Source organism: Coloeus monedula, assembly GCF_965178545.1.
Source record: "Coloeus monedula genome assembly, chromosome: 4".
Classification (NCBI taxonomy): Eukaryota; Metazoa; Chordata; class Aves; order Passeriformes; family Corvidae; genus Coloeus; species Coloeus monedula.
The window spans coordinates 25979307-25999771 of NC_138784.1; the positions used below are offsets into that span (position 1 = coordinate 25979307).

The 20465-nt window shown below is 40.5% G+C and overlaps 1 protein-coding gene across 6 annotated transcripts in view; it reads left to right on the plus strand.

Moving 5' to 3' along the window:
* The window catches only part of TNRC6B (trinucleotide repeat containing adaptor 6B), a 122786-nt gene extending 110487 nt beyond the window's left edge, over window positions 1-12299 (plus strand). For all 6 annotated transcript variants that reach the window (XM_082280936.1, XM_082280931.1, XM_082280934.1 and 3 more), the window contains 8 exons: window positions 146-280; window positions 459-635; window positions 5120-5266; window positions 5518-5613; window positions 8204-8428; window positions 8901-8971; window positions 10828-10967; window positions 11474-12299. In XM_082280936.1, coding sequence (XP_082137062.1) covers window positions 146-280; window positions 459-635; window positions 5120-5266; window positions 5518-5613; window positions 8204-8428; window positions 8901-8971; window positions 10828-10967; window positions 11474-11864 — 1382 coding nt within the window. In that variant the 3' untranslated portion in view covers window positions 11865-12299. The remainder of the gene's footprint in view (window positions 1-145; window positions 281-458; window positions 636-5119; window positions 5267-5517; window positions 5614-8203; window positions 8429-8900; window positions 8972-10827; window positions 10968-11473) is intronic.
* Window positions 12300-20465: the final 8166 nt, after the last annotated feature.

Consider the following 20465-nt stretch of genomic DNA (forward strand, 5'->3'; position numbering starts at 1 on the left):
GAAGATGCCCCTTGAACTTGAACATACCCTTTGCTGTTGTTGATTTTTTTTCACCTTTTTCTTATGATCACAATGACTCCCTGTTTAAAGATATTTAAAAACAAAACTGAAAATGACAATGGAGTTTTGTTTGTTTGTTTCACAGGCTTTGGCTCAAGTGGCATGGATTATGGCATGGTGGGAGGGAAAGAGGCTGGAACAGAATCCCGCTTTAAGCAGTGGACTATGATGGAAGGGCTGCCCTCTGTGGCTTCACAAGATGCCAATATGCACAAAAATGGTGAGAAGGGGAATTTTGGGAATGCCCTTGTAGGATCATCTTGCCAGAGGTGAAATAGCTTAGATGAAGCTATGTCTTGCCTCAGCAGTATGCATCTTAAATATTTTTGGTTTAATATATCATACTCCTAAAGATCCCAGCCTTTACTGAGTGTAAACATATGTTTTTAATGCTTCAGGTGCAATAGTGCCCCCTGGAAAGGCTCGTGGAGGATCGCCCTACAACCAGTTTGACATAATCCAGGGCGACCCACTCAGCAGCCATGCAGGCCCTGCTGGTGATAGTTGGTTACCTGCCAAATCTCCACCAACAAACAAGATCGGAAGTAAATCCAGCAATGCCAGCTGGCCTCCAGGTATTACATAAGGGCAGGGGTTATGTCCTCTCTTTAGAATAGATGTGCTGGACCTTTCCTCATCATAGTTACTTAAATAACCATCACAAAGAAAATACTTGCGTGGCTTGGCCTGTCTTGGGTTTGAAATTTCTTCCACATTATATTAGAACATATATGTTGAATTTCCATTAAAAAAATGCTGAGCTAAATATGAACTAACTGCTGAATTGCCTGAATAGTGTTTGGTTTTTGTTAGGTAAACTCTTATCTTCTGTGGGTTTGTGACTTTACATTTACAGAAATTTTCATGAAAACATGTGTTTGTAGAATACACAACACTGTCTCCCTTCTTTTGTACTGATTCCTTATTTGTGCTGTGTTAGGCTGACAAAGAGTGTAAAAACTTTTATTGGTAGTGTGGAATCAGAAAGAAAAATACGTGAAGTAGGGGGTTTTTTGTGATGGTGGGAACACCACACTGTTGTGCTTCACCTTCGTTCATGTTGCATAAAGGGTTAGAAGAGTGTTGCAATGCTTCAGTTGTGCTCAGGAGTCTTCTGGTTTGCTTGCTTTTGGGATGACAGGCTGGTGCACATTTTTTAAGTTTTCTGGTTTAACTGTCAGAAATTTATGTTTCTGAAATGCACTGCTAGAAAACTCTCTAGGAAAAGTACATATGTATTTGAATCCACGCAGAATTTTCTATATAAAACATTCATATAAACACAGGGTGGTGTTCTTGAAGTTGCACAGATTAATCACCAATGCTGTTCAGCAAATAGTGGATGCTGTGATTTTTCTCTTGTTTGGAAGACAGTTGCATTCCAGGAAAACGTTACTAACTGCAAACCCTCTGCTGTGTATCCCGTCAAGCACAAAAAATTAAAAGTCCAGGTACATCTCTTGGGTAAAGCAGTAGCACAGACCTTGCATCAGAAAGCCTAGGAATCTGTGTGACAGATACAACTGCAGGAAACCTAGAAAATGTGGCTGAAGATTTTTATGAAGGAAGCCCTCAGTGTCTAACTCCAGCAAGAAGACATTTTCTGATGCGCTAACAGTGCTAAAGAATTAGTTACTTCAAAAACATCTGCACATCCACAAATTTTCATACTGCTCACTGCTTTCTGTACAGGTATATTTGTGTTACACTTCTGTCAGCCTGCTTGCTAAGTACAGAGCTTTTAGGACTGGAGTTGCTGTTCATAATGCCAGAAACTCCCAAAATGTAGTCTTTTACCAGACCTCACTCTCAGACTTCTTGTTTCCTGAACTTGTTTCCTTAGTCACCATTCCCCTGTATAATACTGAGAAACACAGTACTGCTTGAAATGCTACAGGAGACGTGTGAGGATCAGCTCTGCCGTGTTTCCAAGCTTTGGAGCAACCACTGGTTTTGGCAAGATTCTTGATACCAAAACTGTTACAGAAGTGAGAAGCTGGATAGCTGCTCTTTGCCCCTTGTTGATACCACAGATCTGTAGTCCCACTGTCAGTGATAAGTAAAATTTTCCTTGCTGACTGCCTCACCACTGTGAGAGGATAAGTGAAGTTCACAAATCCTGAACGTAAAATTTCACTGAGATCCTCAGCACCATCCATAATTTCTTGTGTGAGCAGCCCAAGACTATGATTTCAGGCCTCATCTAACAGATCCTGGGTTTTGGCAGGTGGCATTTATTCAGTTATTGCTGTTCCACTCTTATGAGATCCATAGGCTGCTGGGACAAGTTACTGTTCCATAACCATCAGCCCGCTGAGCTGTCTCATAGTCTAACTTACGGACTTCATTGACAAGGAAAACTGAAATCATGATCTACTTTATTAACACAACACCCCTGAAGAATGAAGACTTAAAATGACTTAACACTCTAGGTCCTTCTCTACAAGTTTGTAGATGAGGTCCGCTGTCAGTTCCTGGCTCAGAGATAGAATTCTTCTTCCCATTGTTGGAAAACAAATTATCAAAAATGAGTTTTCAAGAGAAAACCTCTTGAAATAGGTGCATTTTTCCTTTGAATGAAAACAGCAGTCACTCAGCATTCACCCTGACTACACCTTTCGCATTTTCCTCCTAAATGCCATCTGCTGCAGATATTCTGCTGTTCAAGAGAGCAGTACTGTTCAGCACAAAGATAAATGAAGTGGTGCCCAGTCAAACTGATATCACAGCTGGAGGTGAGAGCAAGTTTTGCTGCATTGGTGAGAACTATGTCTTTTGGTTATGTTGCACAGACTTGCATACTTAGGTAATACTTAGACTGTCATTTTCCCATTCGAGTTCAGTCATACTTCAGGCAAACTGGCCTGGATGTCATGGTTTTCACAATAATCTTACGTTTGAGCTTCTTGAGAGGACCTTTCAAATATCAGTGGAGAAATGCATCTCGTGTCTTCTTTACTGTCTAGAAATAAAAGAGCATGTCTGTAGACAAAAGTTGGTGAATGTGCATGATAATAACTATCAGCGCCAAAGAAAAGTTTGAAAATTTGTCAGTTTGCCAAAGTTCAAGGAAATGCTTTTCCAGCCAGGGTTACATTGATGAGTGAATGTGTTCATAAACATTAATACGCCTGGTCCTTGGAGCCTTGTTTGTATATTCATTAACCTTTTGATTAGAGCTTACTGTGCACTTAATTTTCAGTCTCACCAATTCTCAGAATCTTTACAGATAGAAGACTTGGGTTTCTTTTTCTTTTTTTTTTCTTCAAGCGAGTTCTGATTTCCAGGTTTTAACCTGTGTTCATAAATTCTTTGTCTCAGAACAGAGAAGATATTTTGAGTAGACCCAAGGGCTGTATCACTTCTTCCTTAACCATAAGGTGGTCCTGCTTGTCAGGGGATGGCAGTATTTTGGCAGTAGCTGAGCAGAGTCCTTCCTTGATGCTGTGCTGATTGCTCATAGTGTTAGAAGAGTTGGATTATTTTGTTGAGTTACTAAAGATTGGAAGATGTAAGTGATGTTTATAAAATCATGAAGGCGGTGAACAAGATAAATGCAGAACTGTAATTCTGTGACTCCTGCAATGCTAGAACCATGGTGCAAATGCTGGAATTAAGAGGATATAAATTTTAAATAGGTGGGAGCTTTTTTCCCATCTAGAGCAGTGAACTTCTGGGTTCTGTTGCTTTCAGAGCTTCTTGAAACGGGTGTTACTAGCCAATTGAAACAGTGATTGGATACAATGATGGGAAAACAGTTTTGCGAGCTGGTGCTCACAGATAGTAGGTATTTCTGCCATCTTAGGTAGGACAGCTGTGGATACTGGGAGACTGTGAGGCCAGTAGTCCACAGGCCAGGCTTGTGTTCTGTCCCTTAATGGTATTTCTCCTACTGCTGTTGGCAAAATACTGGACTAGATGGACCATAGTTCTGACCTAGTGGGGCATTTCTTTTGTCTTCTCTCAGATTCTCCCATGCATTGTCACAGTCTAATACTGCCCTTGCTGTGGCAATTGTTTGAACCAGTAGTATCGTATTTTCTTCTGTATTTGTCTGTGAAAGTAATAGTCTTGACTATACTTCTTCATTACAAAGGTGACTGAAATGCACCCTTCCATGCCAGATTCATTCTACAGTGCCTCATTCTAGAGGCACATCTTTGATGTCATTTTAATAATGGATCTTTAATTACACTCAAATATTCTAATTATTTCAGAAACTGGGGCTGGGAATTCTGTATTCTGGACTTGTATCTGCAAGGGATGAATCTGCCACTTTTGCACTCTTCTCACACTTACACAAATTGTCACATAGTATATGAAGCTTCTTTACTTGTTTTTGTGTTTGTCAGTTTTACTTTTGTACCACTGCTTCCAGAACTGACCACAGCACTTTATTCGCTCAAGGAACTAAGTTACTGATCTTTCTTACAGTAACTGGAGTCTTTGTGTGTTCATATTTAATATAATTTATCATCTTGTCTTAAAATTCTGGCATGCCTGGAGCTATGGTTGAAACTAAAGCATGATAAGTACATCCCATCTCATTGTGAAGCATGAACAATGTCAATGAGTATGTACATTACTTTTATCACAAGGCATCTCACCTCAGTATTGATAAGTGATGTATAAAGTGTGTGTGTATGTACAGCGTGATGTGTCACGTGTTTACAAACTCCCAAGGTAAGTAGCCTTTCCTTGGGAAAGGCTTCTGTGCACAAAGTCTCTGTGTACAGAATCTAATCTTACATATCTTATACAGGATGCATTAAATCTACTGAAACCTCATCTGAATGTAGCAAAGCAGAAGCACTTAAAGGGATACTGGATGCACTTGTACCACTTTTTTTGTAGTGTAGGCTTGCATTCAGACACCAGAGCTAGTGCTGTGGGAGGAACTGTGAAACAGATTACACTTCTAGAATGAAGTCTTTTTTTTTTCCCCCTGAGGAACAGTGTAGAAGACAATTGTTTACTCTCCTAAAATACCTTCAGCAATTACTTCTAGTAAATGACATTTCCCTGGTTGCATCTAATTCCTTTTTCTCTCCTGTCCCAGAGTTCCAACCAGGAGTGCCATGGAAAGGTATACAAAACATTGACCCTGAATCTGACCCCTATGTGACCCCTGGAAGTGTGCTGGGGGGGACAGCCACATCTCCCATTGTAGATACTGACCACCAACTTCTGCGGGACAACACCACAGGTAAAACAGTGAACAACTGGTCTGCGATTATCAAAGTCGCTCTGGTACTCGGGATTATCGCGATGCTGCGGTTGTAGCAGGCGAACAGCCTGGTGCATTTGCCTGAAAAGGAATCTGTGTGCCTTTGCACTGTGGCTGGGATCACCTGAAAGCTTGGCATTGGTACAGTTGTGGCTCTCTCGGGGTTTAAGGGTGTTACAGAAACTCTGTGAACTTGGTCTCCTCTCTCTCTCTCCTTTTGCCTTCCATAGGGTCTAATTCTTCCCTCAACACCTCGCTGCCTTCACCTGGTGCCTGGCCCTACAGTGCCTCTGACAATTCCTTCACCAACGTTCATAGCACTTCAGGTATGCGAGCTCTGAAACTTACCCAGACAAAGCATTTTTCACTTAGCACTGGTTCATTCTTGTTCCACTTAGAGTATTTAGTCCCTCACATGTAACAGCGACTTGGGAAAACAAACACCGTAACTCTGAACATACCCCCCCTCCCTCTTCTTCCCCCAGCCTCTATATGCTGAGCATGACTCCATATGGTATGGAATATCCCTTTGCACAGTTGAGGTCAGCTGTCCTGTGTTTCCTCCCAACTTCTTGTGCATCCCCATCCCTCCCTCTGGTGGGACAATGTGAGAAACAGAAAAGGTCTTGATGCTGTGTAAGCACTGCTCAGCAGTATGACTAAGTCATCTGTATTATCCACACTGTTTCCAGCACAAATCCAAAACACAGCCCATACCAGATACTGTGAAGAAAATTGACTCTATCCCAGTCAAAACCAGCATATTATGCAAGTTGAAGAATAGAGTAGTAGGAAGCAGCAGGTGCAAAAGAAAAATAAAACAGTACATGTACAATCTGGTGACATGTCATCATTTTTAAAATATACCTGCTTGTGTACAGGTAATATACGCACCTTGTAAAGGTGAGTGATTTATTTATTTTAACTTTAGAACATGGGAGTGATGCGAAGGGAATGTTTTTGCCTGGCCTTTTATAGCAGTCATCATTCCCTGAAATCTGGACAGTGAGGACGTTTAGTCCTCTGGCTTTTAATGCTTGGTCTATAAATATAAACTTAAATATCTGTCTCAAATCTTTCATAAGAAGGTCTCCAAAGCTTTCTAGTAAAAAACTGTTTCTGCACACACTTCAGAGTAAAACACTGGAAATACTTGCTCCAGATGAACCATTGGGCTTTTAAGCTTTTTGCAATTGTCAGTTTTTTCTTGAAGACATCATTGCCTTGTCAATTACTTAAAAGTGAAGAATTGTATATAAATAGCAGAGGTGATGAACAGAGCTAAGAGCTATAGCTAGCCCAAACTTTAGGTTTTTTCATCATACTGAATGAAAGCTATGTTCAGGTGTTACCTCAGCATCTTCACAAAATGTGTTAAAAGTGCTCTGTAGCCCTTAATGCCACCTGTTTGTGAGCTGACTTTGGTTTGAAGCAGTGTCTGTGTAGGCAGCATTCTAGTGACATAGGAGAATCCTCTGTTACAGCCTGAGGAAAGGAGTGGCATGTAGCAACTTCTTGCCTTTGCTTAATTTTTGTCTAGCGCATGAGAAAGACCCAAGAGATAACAAGAAATATTGAAATCGTAGTGGAATTGAGGAAATTATACCACTGCCAAATACCAATTTCTGTTCATCTACTAGGCACAAGTGTTTCACAGTCAGAAAACAGATCATCTGAACTGGAATTTAGAATTCACCTATCTCTAAAGCAGATCTAGTGAAAGCAGGTTTTTAAGCACTTCCATACACTTTCAGAGGTTAGTGCTTGAAACCTGCTTGCTACTGATCATTACTGTCATGGAAATACAGAGATCCAGCTGTAAATTGAAGCATGCTTATACATGCTGAGAGCTTTGTGGTCTTGGTTTCCAGATGTGTTATTTTATCATGCCCTGGTATATTGTAAATCTGTATTTTTTCACTTTGTTTCAAGTCAGTAATTCACCACTGTCTGTTGATGATTAGAGTTAAATACATATATTTGCACACCCATACATGAGAATTATGGTTAAGATAATGTCTGACACAACTTTTTCCCCCAGACTGCCATGTCTGTGTTGGCTGGTTCTTATTGCAGAACAACGAGGAATTTTCAAGGAATTTTGACATTTGAAATATCCCTTGATGTCAGAAGTTGTGGGAGAATTTGCAGTCTGTCTTTTTTTGGAAAAACTGGTTTAGGCAGAGCTCACAAATATTCATGACCAATAGTGGTATTTTGGAGGGTGTTTTTATTTTTATCTTTTATTGCATTTCTTTATAAAGAGTTCTTGAAGTGTGTTAAGGATATCCACTACTGGGCTTCTAATAGGCATCTGGTAATGCTTTCTAGTGAAAAAATGCTCTATCAAGATTGTTTAAAAGTCCAGCTGTCACACAGCTAAGTAGCCTTCTTTATGTGTTACTGCTGGGTCAACATTGTGTGAGATTTGTGATTCATGAGAAAGTTTTGATCTTGTAGGGAGGACATCTTTAGGAGATAACATTAGCTTAGTAGACCAAGAATAGTAAATACTCCTTTTAGTTCTCTGCAGGTTTTTTTACTTGAAGAAGGTTCAGTTTCATTCAAGCTCAGTAGTGCCCAAACTTGTAAGAAATTCTCAGGCTCTCAGGTGAAATGTAGTGTGGACATAAAAGTTGCTGTTCATCTAATTAATGATGTGACATGCTGCAGTCAGCTACATTATCATAAATTATCTAGGTATATTACTTTTTTCTTTTTTGTCATCGTATATAAAATAAGCAAAGATTAACTTATATGTAGCATGGGGGGTTTTGGTATCATACATTAACTATTGTATGGTTCTGTGCTTCATGTTTTTCTCCAATATAAATTCAGTCAAAAGTTTTACCGTGATAGGATAGGTACTTAATCTCATAAGTTTCTCTAATACATACAATTTCTTTAATCTTCTAGCAAAATTCAGTGATTACAAATCAACATGGTCCCCAGATCCCATAGGACACAATCCCACTCATCTCTCCAACAAGATGTGGAAAAACCATATTTCCTCAAGGAACACTACAGGGCTGCCCCGCCCACCTCCTGGCCTGACCAACCCCAAACCATCATCTCCATGGAACAGCACAGCACCCCGATCGGTCAGGGGCTGGGGGGCACAGGACTCAAGGCTTGGCTCTGGTGAGAACAATCAGCTGGTAGTACCATTGGTCAGACCTGAGCACTGTATGTTTTACAGCACCAGTGGTTTGGAGGAAAGAAAGTTGCAGTTGTCCGGTAAAAGGAAAAAAGAGAGTTCCTTCTTGGAATGGAAATTCGCTGTCAATAATTGGGGTGGCTGGGAGGTGGAATCCCAGGTCTTGCTGCAGGGAATGTGTGAAGAAGGGCTGAGATCTGCCAAAAGAGAATAGGGCCTTTCAAGACTAGATGCTTGCTGTGAGTGGGAAACTCCTCAAAGGTAAACTCTAGTGAAATGAATCTTGATGTGAAATGTGAGGGAAGGTGTGGTTTCGTTTTCAGGACTGAGGATTAGACTTTTGTGTTTTAACAGGGCTGGTATTGCTGGGTTTTTTTCTGAAAGACCTAACTGTAAAGAAAGATGTTTTTTCTTTGTATCAAATCTCTCTTGATTGCTCTGTCTTATAATTTGCAGCATCTACTTGGAGTGATGGTGGCTCAGTTCGTCCTAGCTACTGGCTGGTTCTTCACAATCTCACTCCACAGGTATTTTCTGTGATTGTTTCTGGGAACTTGTTTGCTTTAGCAAGGATATGTCAATCCTTCAGTTGTTTCTCTTCAAATGAAATCTGACCAAATCATATTTGTCAGCATATATAGCATATTTCTACTAAACTGAGCTGCAGTCTGACTGGTTTTTCTTTGTAATCTCTTCAGCTAACTTTAAGATGTTCAGGTTTTGCTATGTGATGGTTAAAACATTTCTTTACTTCAGAGTTATAAAAAATTATTGAACAGAAATATTTTTCTTAGAAGTGAGGGCAAATTTCATGACCAGAATGTGGAATGGTTTATAGCTGTTCTTTGGGATGTTGTCAGTAAGAAATTTGATGTAACTGCCAGTTTTCACTTTAGTGTTTCCATAGTGAAACCACTGAATTTTTCCAGCACTCCTGCCAAAACCACTCTAGTTAGGTTATTTCTGCAAGTATTCTCCAAGCTTGCTGCCATTCAAAATTAATTCCGTGGAGATCCTGGTTTCAGCATTCCCAGCTAGTCCTGTATTCAAGGGCTAGGAAAAGCCTGTATGATTATCAGCGGCACCCTGAGGTCTAGACAGAGGATCCCCTGTTCAGCGGGATAATTTACCATGCTTCTACAGTCTACAAAAAAAGTTGATGTGAAAGGAAAAACCGAGGTCTCCATTAGATCACCCAAAATGGTGAACCATGCTCCTTTCGTAGAAAATACTGTTTTCCTTGATGTGAAGGAAGAAGTGGTGTGAGGAAAAGGCACAGTTCTAAGTCTGGCTTGTGTAAAATACTTTAATGCTGCTTTAGGAATTATGTAATGGAAGAAGAATGTATTTTGGAGGCATTTAAGTTAGTAGGAAAAAGAAATAGATCATAATTGTCTCATTATGGATTCTCTCTTTATTGTGGATCAGTACACTAAAAAGAAGTGTAAAGGTTCAGGTGAATTCATAGACTCAAAGAATGGTTAGGCTTGGAAGGAACAATATGTTCATTTCAAGGTTCTCTGTTTTAACTTTGACCATATTTATACCCCCACACAACTTCCTTTTCCCTCATTTGAAGCTGTATTATAAAATAGTGGGGAAAGAAGGAAGAAAGTAGCACTTCCTTAAGTATTTGCACATACAGAGCCCATTCATGTGTCCATGTTCCCTGTGGCACACCAGGAATGGAATCTGTCTGTACAGAACACCTGGGAGAACAGCTGTTACTGGAGGTAAGTAGCAAGCTGTTACTGCTGCAGAAGAATGTAGGCAGCAACTGCTGTGAAAACATTCGTTCAGACGGAATGGACATTGGTGGGTTTGGCAGGAAGATCACTGACTCTCTGTCACTGTTTCATAAACCACAAAGACGAAGAAGCACCAAAATAAATTTTCAAAAATTTCATTGTAGGGGTATTTCCAGTTTTGCAAAAACCTTTTAAGTGCTAGCTTATATAAATTCTGCCGAAATCACAGAGCTGGAGACTAAGACATTCTGGTTCCTTTGGTACAAATTCTGATGCCTGAAGATGGTGAGAAGTACAAGATGTATTTAACTACTGGAAAAAGCTGTCAATGTAAGGATAGTGACAGTGTAAGAAACTCAGTGAGAGGGGGAGAACTGGACTCAAGCTGGAAGTGAACAGGAAAGATAAATCAGATTATTCCATACTAAAGCAAACTCCATGTAATTGTGAGAAGTCAAGGCATACCAGTTCTGTTTGAAAATCAACTTCTGTCACCTTTGCTTACTTCACACTGCTTTCATCTGTTTTCTTTCTGAGAGCAGAATATCTTTCAATTACTGTGACGAAGTCAGGATTGAAGTATGTTTGGAGAAATAATTACAAACATCTGTTTCATTCTGGCTGTTCTTCCTCAGATTGATGGGTCAACCTTGAGGACGATCTGCATGCAGCATGGCCCACTGCTGACATTCCATCTGAACCTGACCCAGGGCACCGCCCTCATCCGATATAACACCAAACAGGAGGCGGCCAAGGCCCAGACTGCACTGCACATGTAAGCAAGGTTTTGAGACAAAAACCTTCAGGGGCTGTGAGGGGTTGGTGGTGTAAGCCCCTAAAGTCAGTGAAAATTGAATTAACTAATCTCTTGCAATTCAAAGGCTTTTAACCTATTCTTCATCTGTTTTGAAAGGTGGCATACATACATTTACCTACGTGGTATAGGCACTTTTTTTGCGCTTGGTGTTAACATTCAGGGCCTTAGTTTAAATTTTTAAAGATTTTGTTCAGGCATAACTGAACGTTGGGGCAAGGGGGTTGGGGTGTTTTTGTTTTGTTTTGTTTTTCTCCCCTTATAAAATGGAGGTTCCTGTGTTTTGAGTGAGTTTCACTGTCAAAAACAGCTGAAGTTTTCCATGTCCACTCCATTGTAATGATGTAACTGGTACTTCCTTTGGTTTGGGTACCTATTAATGTTGTTCCCATGCTTTCTGAATCCCTTCCCCTTACCTTTTGGCTCTAATTTTTTTTTTTTTTTCTTACGTGTATCTTGCCTTGTAGGTGTGTGTTGGGAAACACTACCATCCTGGCTGAGTTTGCCACAGATGAAGAGGTTAGTCGCTTTTTGGCGCAAGCTCAGCCCCCTACACCTGCAGCAACCCCGAGTGCACCCGCAGCGGGCTGGCAATCCCTGGAGACAGGACAGAACCAGACAGATCCAGTTGGACCTGCTTTGAATCTCTTTGGTGGGTCAACAGGGCTTGGGCAGTGGAGCAGTGGTGGCGGCGGCGGCAGCAGTGGGGGTGATCTCACTGGCGCTTCATTGTGGGGGCCCCCAAACTATTCTTCAAGCTTGTGGGGGGTCCCAAGCGTAGAGGATCCACACAGAATGGGCAGCCCTGCTCCCTTACTACCTGGAGACCTTCTGGGAGGAGGGTCGGATTCAATCTGAACTTAGAACTTTCAACTCTGACCTCGTGACCTTTTTTGGAACAGCAGCAGCACTAACTTGACCTTTTCGTTTTTTTCAACTTGCAATAAATACATTTATAAAAGGAAAAAAGAAAACGGAGAAAGAAAAAAAGGTGGGTCATTGACAGACTGTCTGAGCACATAGTTGCCTCCCTTATATAACTTCAGTTTTTTCGTTTGGAATATGAATCCAAAAAGAGAACATATCACTCTTGAAATACTTGAATCGTGAACGCCAACTTAGAAAGACAATGTGAAGCAAGTACACATACCATTTAAATTTAAACAGAAAAAATTAAAAAAATTAGTTTCTAGTTTTTCACTTTTTCATGTTATACGGAAGTTGTTGCTAAGAAACATATATACTGAAAAAATAGCTTTTTAACTTTGTTTGCACTGGGTGTGTTTCCGTCCTTAGGTCTACCATGTTGGGTTGGGGTTGGGGAGGGGTTCAAAAGAATAAGGGGAGGGAGGGAAAGACTTGACGGAGCCTCACTTTAAAAACAAAAAAAAAAATAAAACTTAAAAAAAACCTAAAAAATTTAAAAACCCACAAAAAAAAACAAAACAGAAAAAACAAACAAACAAAACAAAAAAACCAACACTTTGTGATTGGCTGGTTGATAAGTACCAGTGTGTTCTGGCACATGTAACTGCCCACGTGTGCTTGTTTCTGTGTGAGTGCGTGTGCACATGTTTGTGTGTGTGCATTTTTTTCTCTATATATATAATCTTGAAACGCTGCATTGCTGATGGTCTACGGGCTGGCTGGCCATCTGCATGTCTTGATTCTGGAAGCAAGACAGGCATGGTGGAGTCCCTGTGGCTGAAGCGGAATCCAGTTGGGCTGGATTAAAATTTGTCAGTAGGTTTTTTAAAATTCATTTTAGCAGGGTGCTATCTCAAATCTGCAAATCATACAGAATGGATAGTTGCTTCCTAGCCCTTGTTCTAACCCTGTGGTAGAGCAGAACACTGCCATATCCAAAGGATTTGGTGAGAGGGGAGACAATGTTGTCTTTTGAGTAATAGTGTCTATTTATGTCTGCATGTGGGGTTTTTGTACTGAATGAACCCTAGAGTGTTTGTTATATAATGCAAGCCATTTATTTCTTCCAACAAGGGGAAGAGAGGAGGAAAGAAGACATTGCCGTTTTTTGTGCAGCTAGACAAATGTTTTCAGTCTCTTGCACGCTTCAGTACCTTTAAAAAAAATGAGTGTTTCTTTTCTCCCCCAGACCTAAATAAGCACCCGTACTCATTCTAGAGGAATCCATCAAAAGCTTGAAAATCCAGCCCAACCAAATTAGCCTTTTAATTGATTTACTGCTTCTGTTAAAACTGACAAAAAACCAAATGGTGTCAGCAAAGTGCTGGCCGGCCTGCCTCATCTCCTGAAAGCACATGCAGCTAACTCCTTCCTGCGTCCTTCATGGTGAGCGTTACCTGTGCCAGGCCTTGGTGTCATTACAGCGCCAGACCATCACTGACAGAAACGTTTACTTACGAATGTTCTTAAACCAGTGTGTACTTCAAAGGTTTCCTTTTGTTTCTCTGTGTTGTGTTTTTTCCTGTGTACGTGGTTTTGCTTAGGGAGGTATATAACTAGCAAAGACTTTTTTTTAAAAAAAAGTATTGCACCTTTTTGTTTTTTGTTTTTACTTTTTTCTGTACTGTTGCTTTTTAATTTCTGTATTTAAGGAAAGGTTTGGGGTTTTTTAGCATCAGTGTAGTAGTACTCTGGGCAGGATAGGGGTGACCTATAATCCACAGTGATAGCCAGTGTGTGTGTGCGTGTGTGTGCTGGGAACAAAACTTCTAAGACCTGTTGTTGTGAAAAGAGTTGTAGCAGACTTGAAGGAACATCCCTTGACACAAAGCGGGAAGTCTTTTGTGGGGGTGGGGCCGGGGGAAGAGGGAAGAGAGATGCCGGTACCTTTTCCATAAGTGCTAGGACTTCCATGTGGCATTGTCCAGCTGTTACACTGTCTAACAAAGTGCCGACATTCTGTACCAGCACATACCTGTCCATTCCAGCCCTCAGAGGGAGCAGTGCTTTGTCACCTGGCAGAGGGGGGCAGATAGAGGAGTCTGTTTCTTCAGCGTTTCCATTGAAGGATACAACCATGTCTAATACATTTAACTCGTGGGTTTGGTGGGGAGAAGCAAAAACAGATGCAAGTCATGGGGGGGAGGTTGGTGCACGTGTGTGTGTGTGTGTGTGTGTGTGTATGCCTGTGTGCTGGGGGTGGGAGGGAAGGGCTAGGGAATTACATGGCTGTTTTATTTAATTTGCCCTTTCTGTGTAAACCCAATGTCACAAGGAAGACTGACTGAGGGAAATGCTGCATATACACATGCCTGTAGATTTGTATGCAAAGCGTTATGTGGTAAAAAATATGAGTAGGTTCGTATTTGTTTAGTAAACTGGAGTGTGCAGCATACTCTGGCCCCTTTGGAATATGCTTTCCTATCATGTCTCCTCCTCCATCTATCCCACCATGCACAAAGAAACAAAACGCTCTCTTTCAGCTCCTGCTAGCTGGCTAGTGCCCCTCGTGTGCAGGCATCTGTACAGCTTTGTTTCTGCTCAAAGACCAAGCGCGCTCGGACACGCAGAGCAGGTTCCTAAAAGTCCTGTGCCAGCAGTACTTCCTAGTGAAGCACCTTTGGCCTGAGCAAGCCAGTATCTGTTCTGTCACATGATTTGCTATACATCCTGGTTCATTGCTGTGTTCCACCCTCACTTCTCTCTCCCAACCTGCCCTAAGGTCCCTTTTCCTGCACTTTGGGCTAGTTGAGTTCATTGCGATACTACGGTGAAAGCCGGGTGCTAGAGCCCCTCTTGTTTACAAGACATAATGAGGGATTTGAAATATTTAAAAAGAAAAGCTAAATTGTTCTTCCATTGTAAGCTTAAAGGGAAAAAATTAAAACGTACAAAAAAAAAAAAAAAAAAGACCAAAAAGTGCATATATATATTTTAGATGAAGACTAACTCTGGGAGCATTTAACAGTGTTTTTGTTTTTATTTTAACATTTTATTTTCCTGCTTTAAATTTGCAAGCATTCTCAGGAATTCTAGGGTAGGAAGCCAGTTTTTTGAAGATGGTTTATTTAACCTTATCCTAGATAGATGGCTGTTTCTTGTTGATAAACTTTTACAAGTTCCTGAATCTTCAAAATGTTTGAAAGTTTTTACTTTAAAATAAAAATGCTAAAAAAAAAAATAAAAAGAAAAAAAGAAAAAAATCTCCAAATGTTACTGTCAAGCGAGGGATCAAGAATTTTAAAGACTTTCTAAATTAAGATACATTAAGAAAACTTCTCAATATCAGCAACAGGAATTCATTGCAATCTTAAACAATTTGTGGGAGAAGGGTTATCATTTATTGTGCTTTGTTACTCACGCAGACGTGTGCAGTTGCATGGAGAAGAGAAGTGTGTGAATGGAAATCTACTATTCCCTCTCGATTGAAACTAAACAAAAATATTCTTCCAAGCACCTTTTTAAAAGCAGAGTGAAAGTATAAACCTTATTAAAATGCAGTAGAGTTTAACTGAAAGAATCCTTGGTTAGGATGACTAGCAGGAAATACACGATGGTGCTTCTTTGAACCACTTCTGAGCAGTGCTAAAGAAAACCAGTGCTGACAGAATACTCAGTGATGAAGTAGTTCTATTAATCTGCCTTTTTCAGTACAGAAAAAAAAGAATATGGAAAACTCCACAAAAATGTACATTGGAAATCAACTTTCCTGTTTTCAGCTACTTGGTCAGTTTAATTCCTCACTTGGAGATTTGCTGCTTGCTTTTCTTCATCCACCCCACCTCCCAGTCTTTCTGTTTCATTTTATATGAGGGAAATAGCTGTTAAACTCCTCTGTTCACCCTGTTGCTGCTGGCTGTCAGGGCTTACAGTCTTGAACTTCAGAGTTTGGTGTTGGGATGGCCAACTTCTGCCTCCCAGCTCTAAGGGTCAGGGGCTTACTCTGCCTGAAACGGCTCGGCTCAAACCACAAAAACCGCGCTAGTGCCTTGTTACATGCACCCACATGCCCTACAGTAGGGGAGGGGAGGGAAGATGAGGCAAAGTGAGGCAGTGTAGCCACTTCATGGAAATAGATGAACCTGTTCTTAAGGGAAGAAGAGCATGCCGTGTGAGCAAGTCGTGCAATGAGTTACTTAATAGTAGTTGAGATAAGTTGTTATTATTATTAAAAAAAAGAAATCAGATGCCAAATTCTGTCTTTCTCATAGCAGTTGCTCAGTGTTTTCATGTTGTGCTGCCTGTGCATGTGAGTCTATTGAAAATAATGCATCAGTAGTAATAATAACGTGCTTTAAAAATCCTGTCATGGGCCAGTAGAAGGAGGGTTTACTTAGAAAGCTTAGGATTTTATTTTATTTTATTTTATTGTTTGTTTTAATGAGAGAATTTGAGTGCTTTGCCAGAAGCTGTGTTTTGTCAAATCAGAAGTGTCTTAAAGAGAGGAAACCGTAGCATTTAGTCAAAAAAGCCGACACTTGACATTCACTTGGAAGTGGATTGTGACTGACTGCTGAAGGGTTGACAGTCTTAAGTTTCAGCAGTCTGCTGGGTCCAAACCTATTGTAGTACAACAGTCTGCTCCTCATTTCCTGAATGTGCATCCTGTAAGTGTTAGTGACTGTCTCCTTGGTGACAGTTTCCCTGCATTGTCAAAGTAACATGAATCTGTTTTCCAGCTACAGTTGAGAGATCTGTGTGGCTTAGTCATGGCACTCCCAACCATTAGAAGTGGTGTCTGAGAATTGTGCTAACCAGACTCAACTGCTGGGGACAACCATTGCTTAATGTTGTAAAAATTCTGCTGCCATTTGAGCTCCTAACAGCAAAAAGTCAGCAGGAATTGATTATAGGGTTACTTCTGGGCTTTTACAAAACTGTTCCCGGGACAGAGTCTGTGGCAGCACGTTGTTGAAACGTGTTGGCAAGGTATGGAGAAGAGGCTGGGGAAAGCACAGTTTGGAATAGACTAAAGGCATCTCTTTCCAGATAAAAATCCTGCCACTTTGCTCACCCTACCTTGCAGTGTCTTACCAAGCTGAGAGTTTTTAATCTGTTTGATAATTCTTTGCTCCATTTGAGGATTTTATCTTAGCAGTGACAACAGAATCTAGCAAGCAAAACAGAGTGTGGGTACAGCTCAGAAACCTGTTTAGACTTCTGACATTTAATTTGGAATACTTCCCATCTTTTCCCAGTGTTACTATGTTTCTACCTGGACGCTTGCCTGGCAGTCTTGAGAGTGGGTTTTTTGTTGGTTGGGGGTTTTTTGCAATCACAGGGTGTCAGGTTTTTGTTATAAGTTTTTTCGTTTTTTTTTTTTTTAATTATGCTTCACATTAAGTGGCTTTTGTAATGAGTAAGAATGTTAAACCAAGTATGTTTTTACCTCTGCAATATAAGCAGGTCGTTTTCAACAAACTGGCTGGGATAACCACCTCAAAGACTAAATAACAATTAAGCTTTTATACTAAGTTGGCCTCTTTTTTTCTTTTTTTTTTAACCATGAAATTTCTAAGCATTTATTTCTTAGAACTTTTGCCCTATTTTTTCTTCCTAAAAATGCTGCCACATCTTCCGCTGCGTCCTTATAGTGCATCCAAATAGTACTGTAGGGTTTTTGGGGGACATTTTGGTTAGGTTGGTTTTTTTGCTTTATTCTTTATTATATTTAACTCTTTAAGTTTCTGGTTTTGTTTGTGCATGTTGTTTTCCTGTTGACTTTAAGAGGAGCACTGTTTGTGTATCTGAGGTACCCAAATTTGACCAAGCCTGGTCAAGGAAACCAGCTGGATCAGGGTCAACGTAGCAGATGAGGACTTGTTGTGTTTCCAGTTTGTGTTGCATTTATCACCTTCACTGTAAATCATGTGACCTTAGTATCCAGGTTCTCAAGTGGATTGAAATGCAGGTTTTGTGGAGGCTGGTTAACATCTCAGGGTAATAGTCCTGATTGAGTAGACGGTAGGGGTTTTTTTCTAAAGATGTAAGGTTCCCTTAACAGAAGCAGCTTTTGTAATTGTAAATATGCATGCATGCTTTGTGGGCAGGAAAGTAATACCAAGACAACTACGTTGAACTTAATTCCAAAAAAAAACCCCAATAAATAAATGCTGTTGAAATGCAACTTTGGTCCTGAATCTGAAGCAACATACACAGAATCTGTTGGTTTGTCTAAATTGATTTTGCATGTAATATCATTTCAGTTCTGTAGTTTATTTGCCACTGTTTTGCAATTTTAGGAACTGATACTGTTAGATCATATCGGTCATTCCCACTGTGATCAAAATACAGATATCTAAAACCCAAACTCTCTTTCCCTTTACCTCCAGTACTAGGCTTCCGCCTGTGGCAGAAGGATGTTAACAGTAATGGGGAGAAATACATGAAGCTTCCCAGTGTAGACAGAGCTAGTGCTCCCTGTTGTCCTGAATTCACATCCAAATCTAAACCACGAAGCAACAGTTGGGCTGTAGCAGACCTGTTGGTTGGACTAAACGACAGGAGCCAAACTGGAGATTTTTAGCAGCCTTGCTAGTTCATCACAATGTCCTTCACAGTGTTTTGCATAAGTGTCCCACCACTGTAAATACCAGTGTTGCAGAATTTTACCAAAGTTCCCTTGCAGTAGATATTAGGAAACAGGTCCATTTTGTAGTGACTCACCAAGCAGAAGTTTGCCTACAGTAGACTTTAACGGTCTGTCTACATTGCTGTTAAAATTGAGTCAGGGTCCTGTTTAAAATTATAGCTCTCTATTTTGTGGTGTTACGTGACTTTAAACTTTGTGATGTAGTAAATATAGCTTCTGATCCTTGTATGAAAAGTGATTTATGGTTTCATCTGTGCTACAAAAAACGCCACAGCTCCTGGTGGGTTGGAGCCTACTTTTAAAACTTGTCAGGCCATGATAGATGCAGTTTCATCTGTAGCACGCAGCAGACAGCATCTGTTTGCATCCAGTTTGCCTGCGCGTTGCTTTTCATCGAGCTATGCAGGAAAGCTTTTCTCTAAAAGTCTCCCAGAGTCCTAGCAAGCTTCTAGCAAATCAAGTGCCCTCTGCAGAAGAGCCATTTTTGCCCTGTATGTGTGATAGTTGGGACTGGTGACATTCGGCAGTGTTAGGGTTCCTGTAAACTTTGTAGTGAGAAAGGGAGTTTTTTGACTTGCCTCTGACAGCCTTTCTGTAAAGTAATGCAGAGCACTCCAGGGAAAAAGAAAAAGAACAAAAAAAGGGAAGAATGCATTGTGCCAGCCAGCGTTAAGTATTTTAGCAGCAAACATTCTTGACTGGTGGGCAGAGGGGATGAGACTGGAGAACTTTGCATGAGTGCGCAATACAAGGAGGCCGTGTTCAGCAAGAAATGTTTCCTTGAGCACTAAATGCCTCTTCTTGGCTATTGGTGTGTATTGTTACAGTCACAGAACTAACTTCCTCATTTTTTAATTTGTTTTTATTAATTGAGACAAAGTGGAAGCTCCTCCTGTTTCAGATGAAACATAACCAACCATAAGTGATCATTTTCTTCATCATTTACTGTTGAGCAGGTTGCACAGCTTGTTAGAATAGCTATTTTAGTGACATGGTTATGATATTATGTGCTTTCTTTCCCCTCCCTCTCCCTGCCAGATATGGCTTACCCTTTCTATATAAGGCGCTGTGTGGGTTTTTTTGTTTTGTTTTGGGGACGTGTGGAGAAGAAGCAAAATGAAGTGAAAATGCAAGCCAAGGTAGAACAGCCTTACTTTAGGGGGTAGCCTTACAACAGAGCTTTATAGTGAGTGTGCTGTATTCCAAAATATGTAAGCCAAAAACAAACAAAAAAAAGCATTCATTTATGCAAAAAAAAAAAAAAAAATTTAAAAGAGGTGTTGGAAGACTTCTTTAATGTGTACCTTCTAAAGGTGGAGTAAGGTCTCACCAAGTGATACGTTATTGTGATACTTCTTGCTGGGTCAGTCGGAATGGGTTGGGGTGTAAGCGCTTAACGTTTCCTCCTATGTTTTTACAAGCAGTAAGTTCAATGTGGTATTTATGAATGTGCCTTTGTGAGTATAGTGACTGTCTAACTGAGGAGACCGCTTGGGCTGGAGAGCAGACAATGGTCAATTTATTCTTTCAAGAGGTCAGACATTGAGATTACAGCCCACTGGTCCCTTTTGACAAGCAGCATCATTGGCTGGTCTCTACACTGCACAATACGTATTCATATGTGGTAGAGATTGGGGTGGGGGGTGCGAAGGGATGTCATGTGATGCACAGAAGCTGTTGATAGTTTTAGGCTAGTCTGCTGTTGCAGGTTGAGTTTGTATATGTATTATGTGGCTTCTCTTTATGTTTGTGTGCATGAGTATGAGTGCGTGTGGCTTTGGTTTTTTGTAAGCACTGGAGAATTGAAACACAGCAATGTTTGAGACAAATTTATACATGTAGAGAAGATAATGTTTTGTAGCTTCTGTTAAATAGTGGGTGCAGGCACACTTTTACCCTCTCTGCCCATGTCCTGATAAGCAAAACAGGAATTTTTTTTT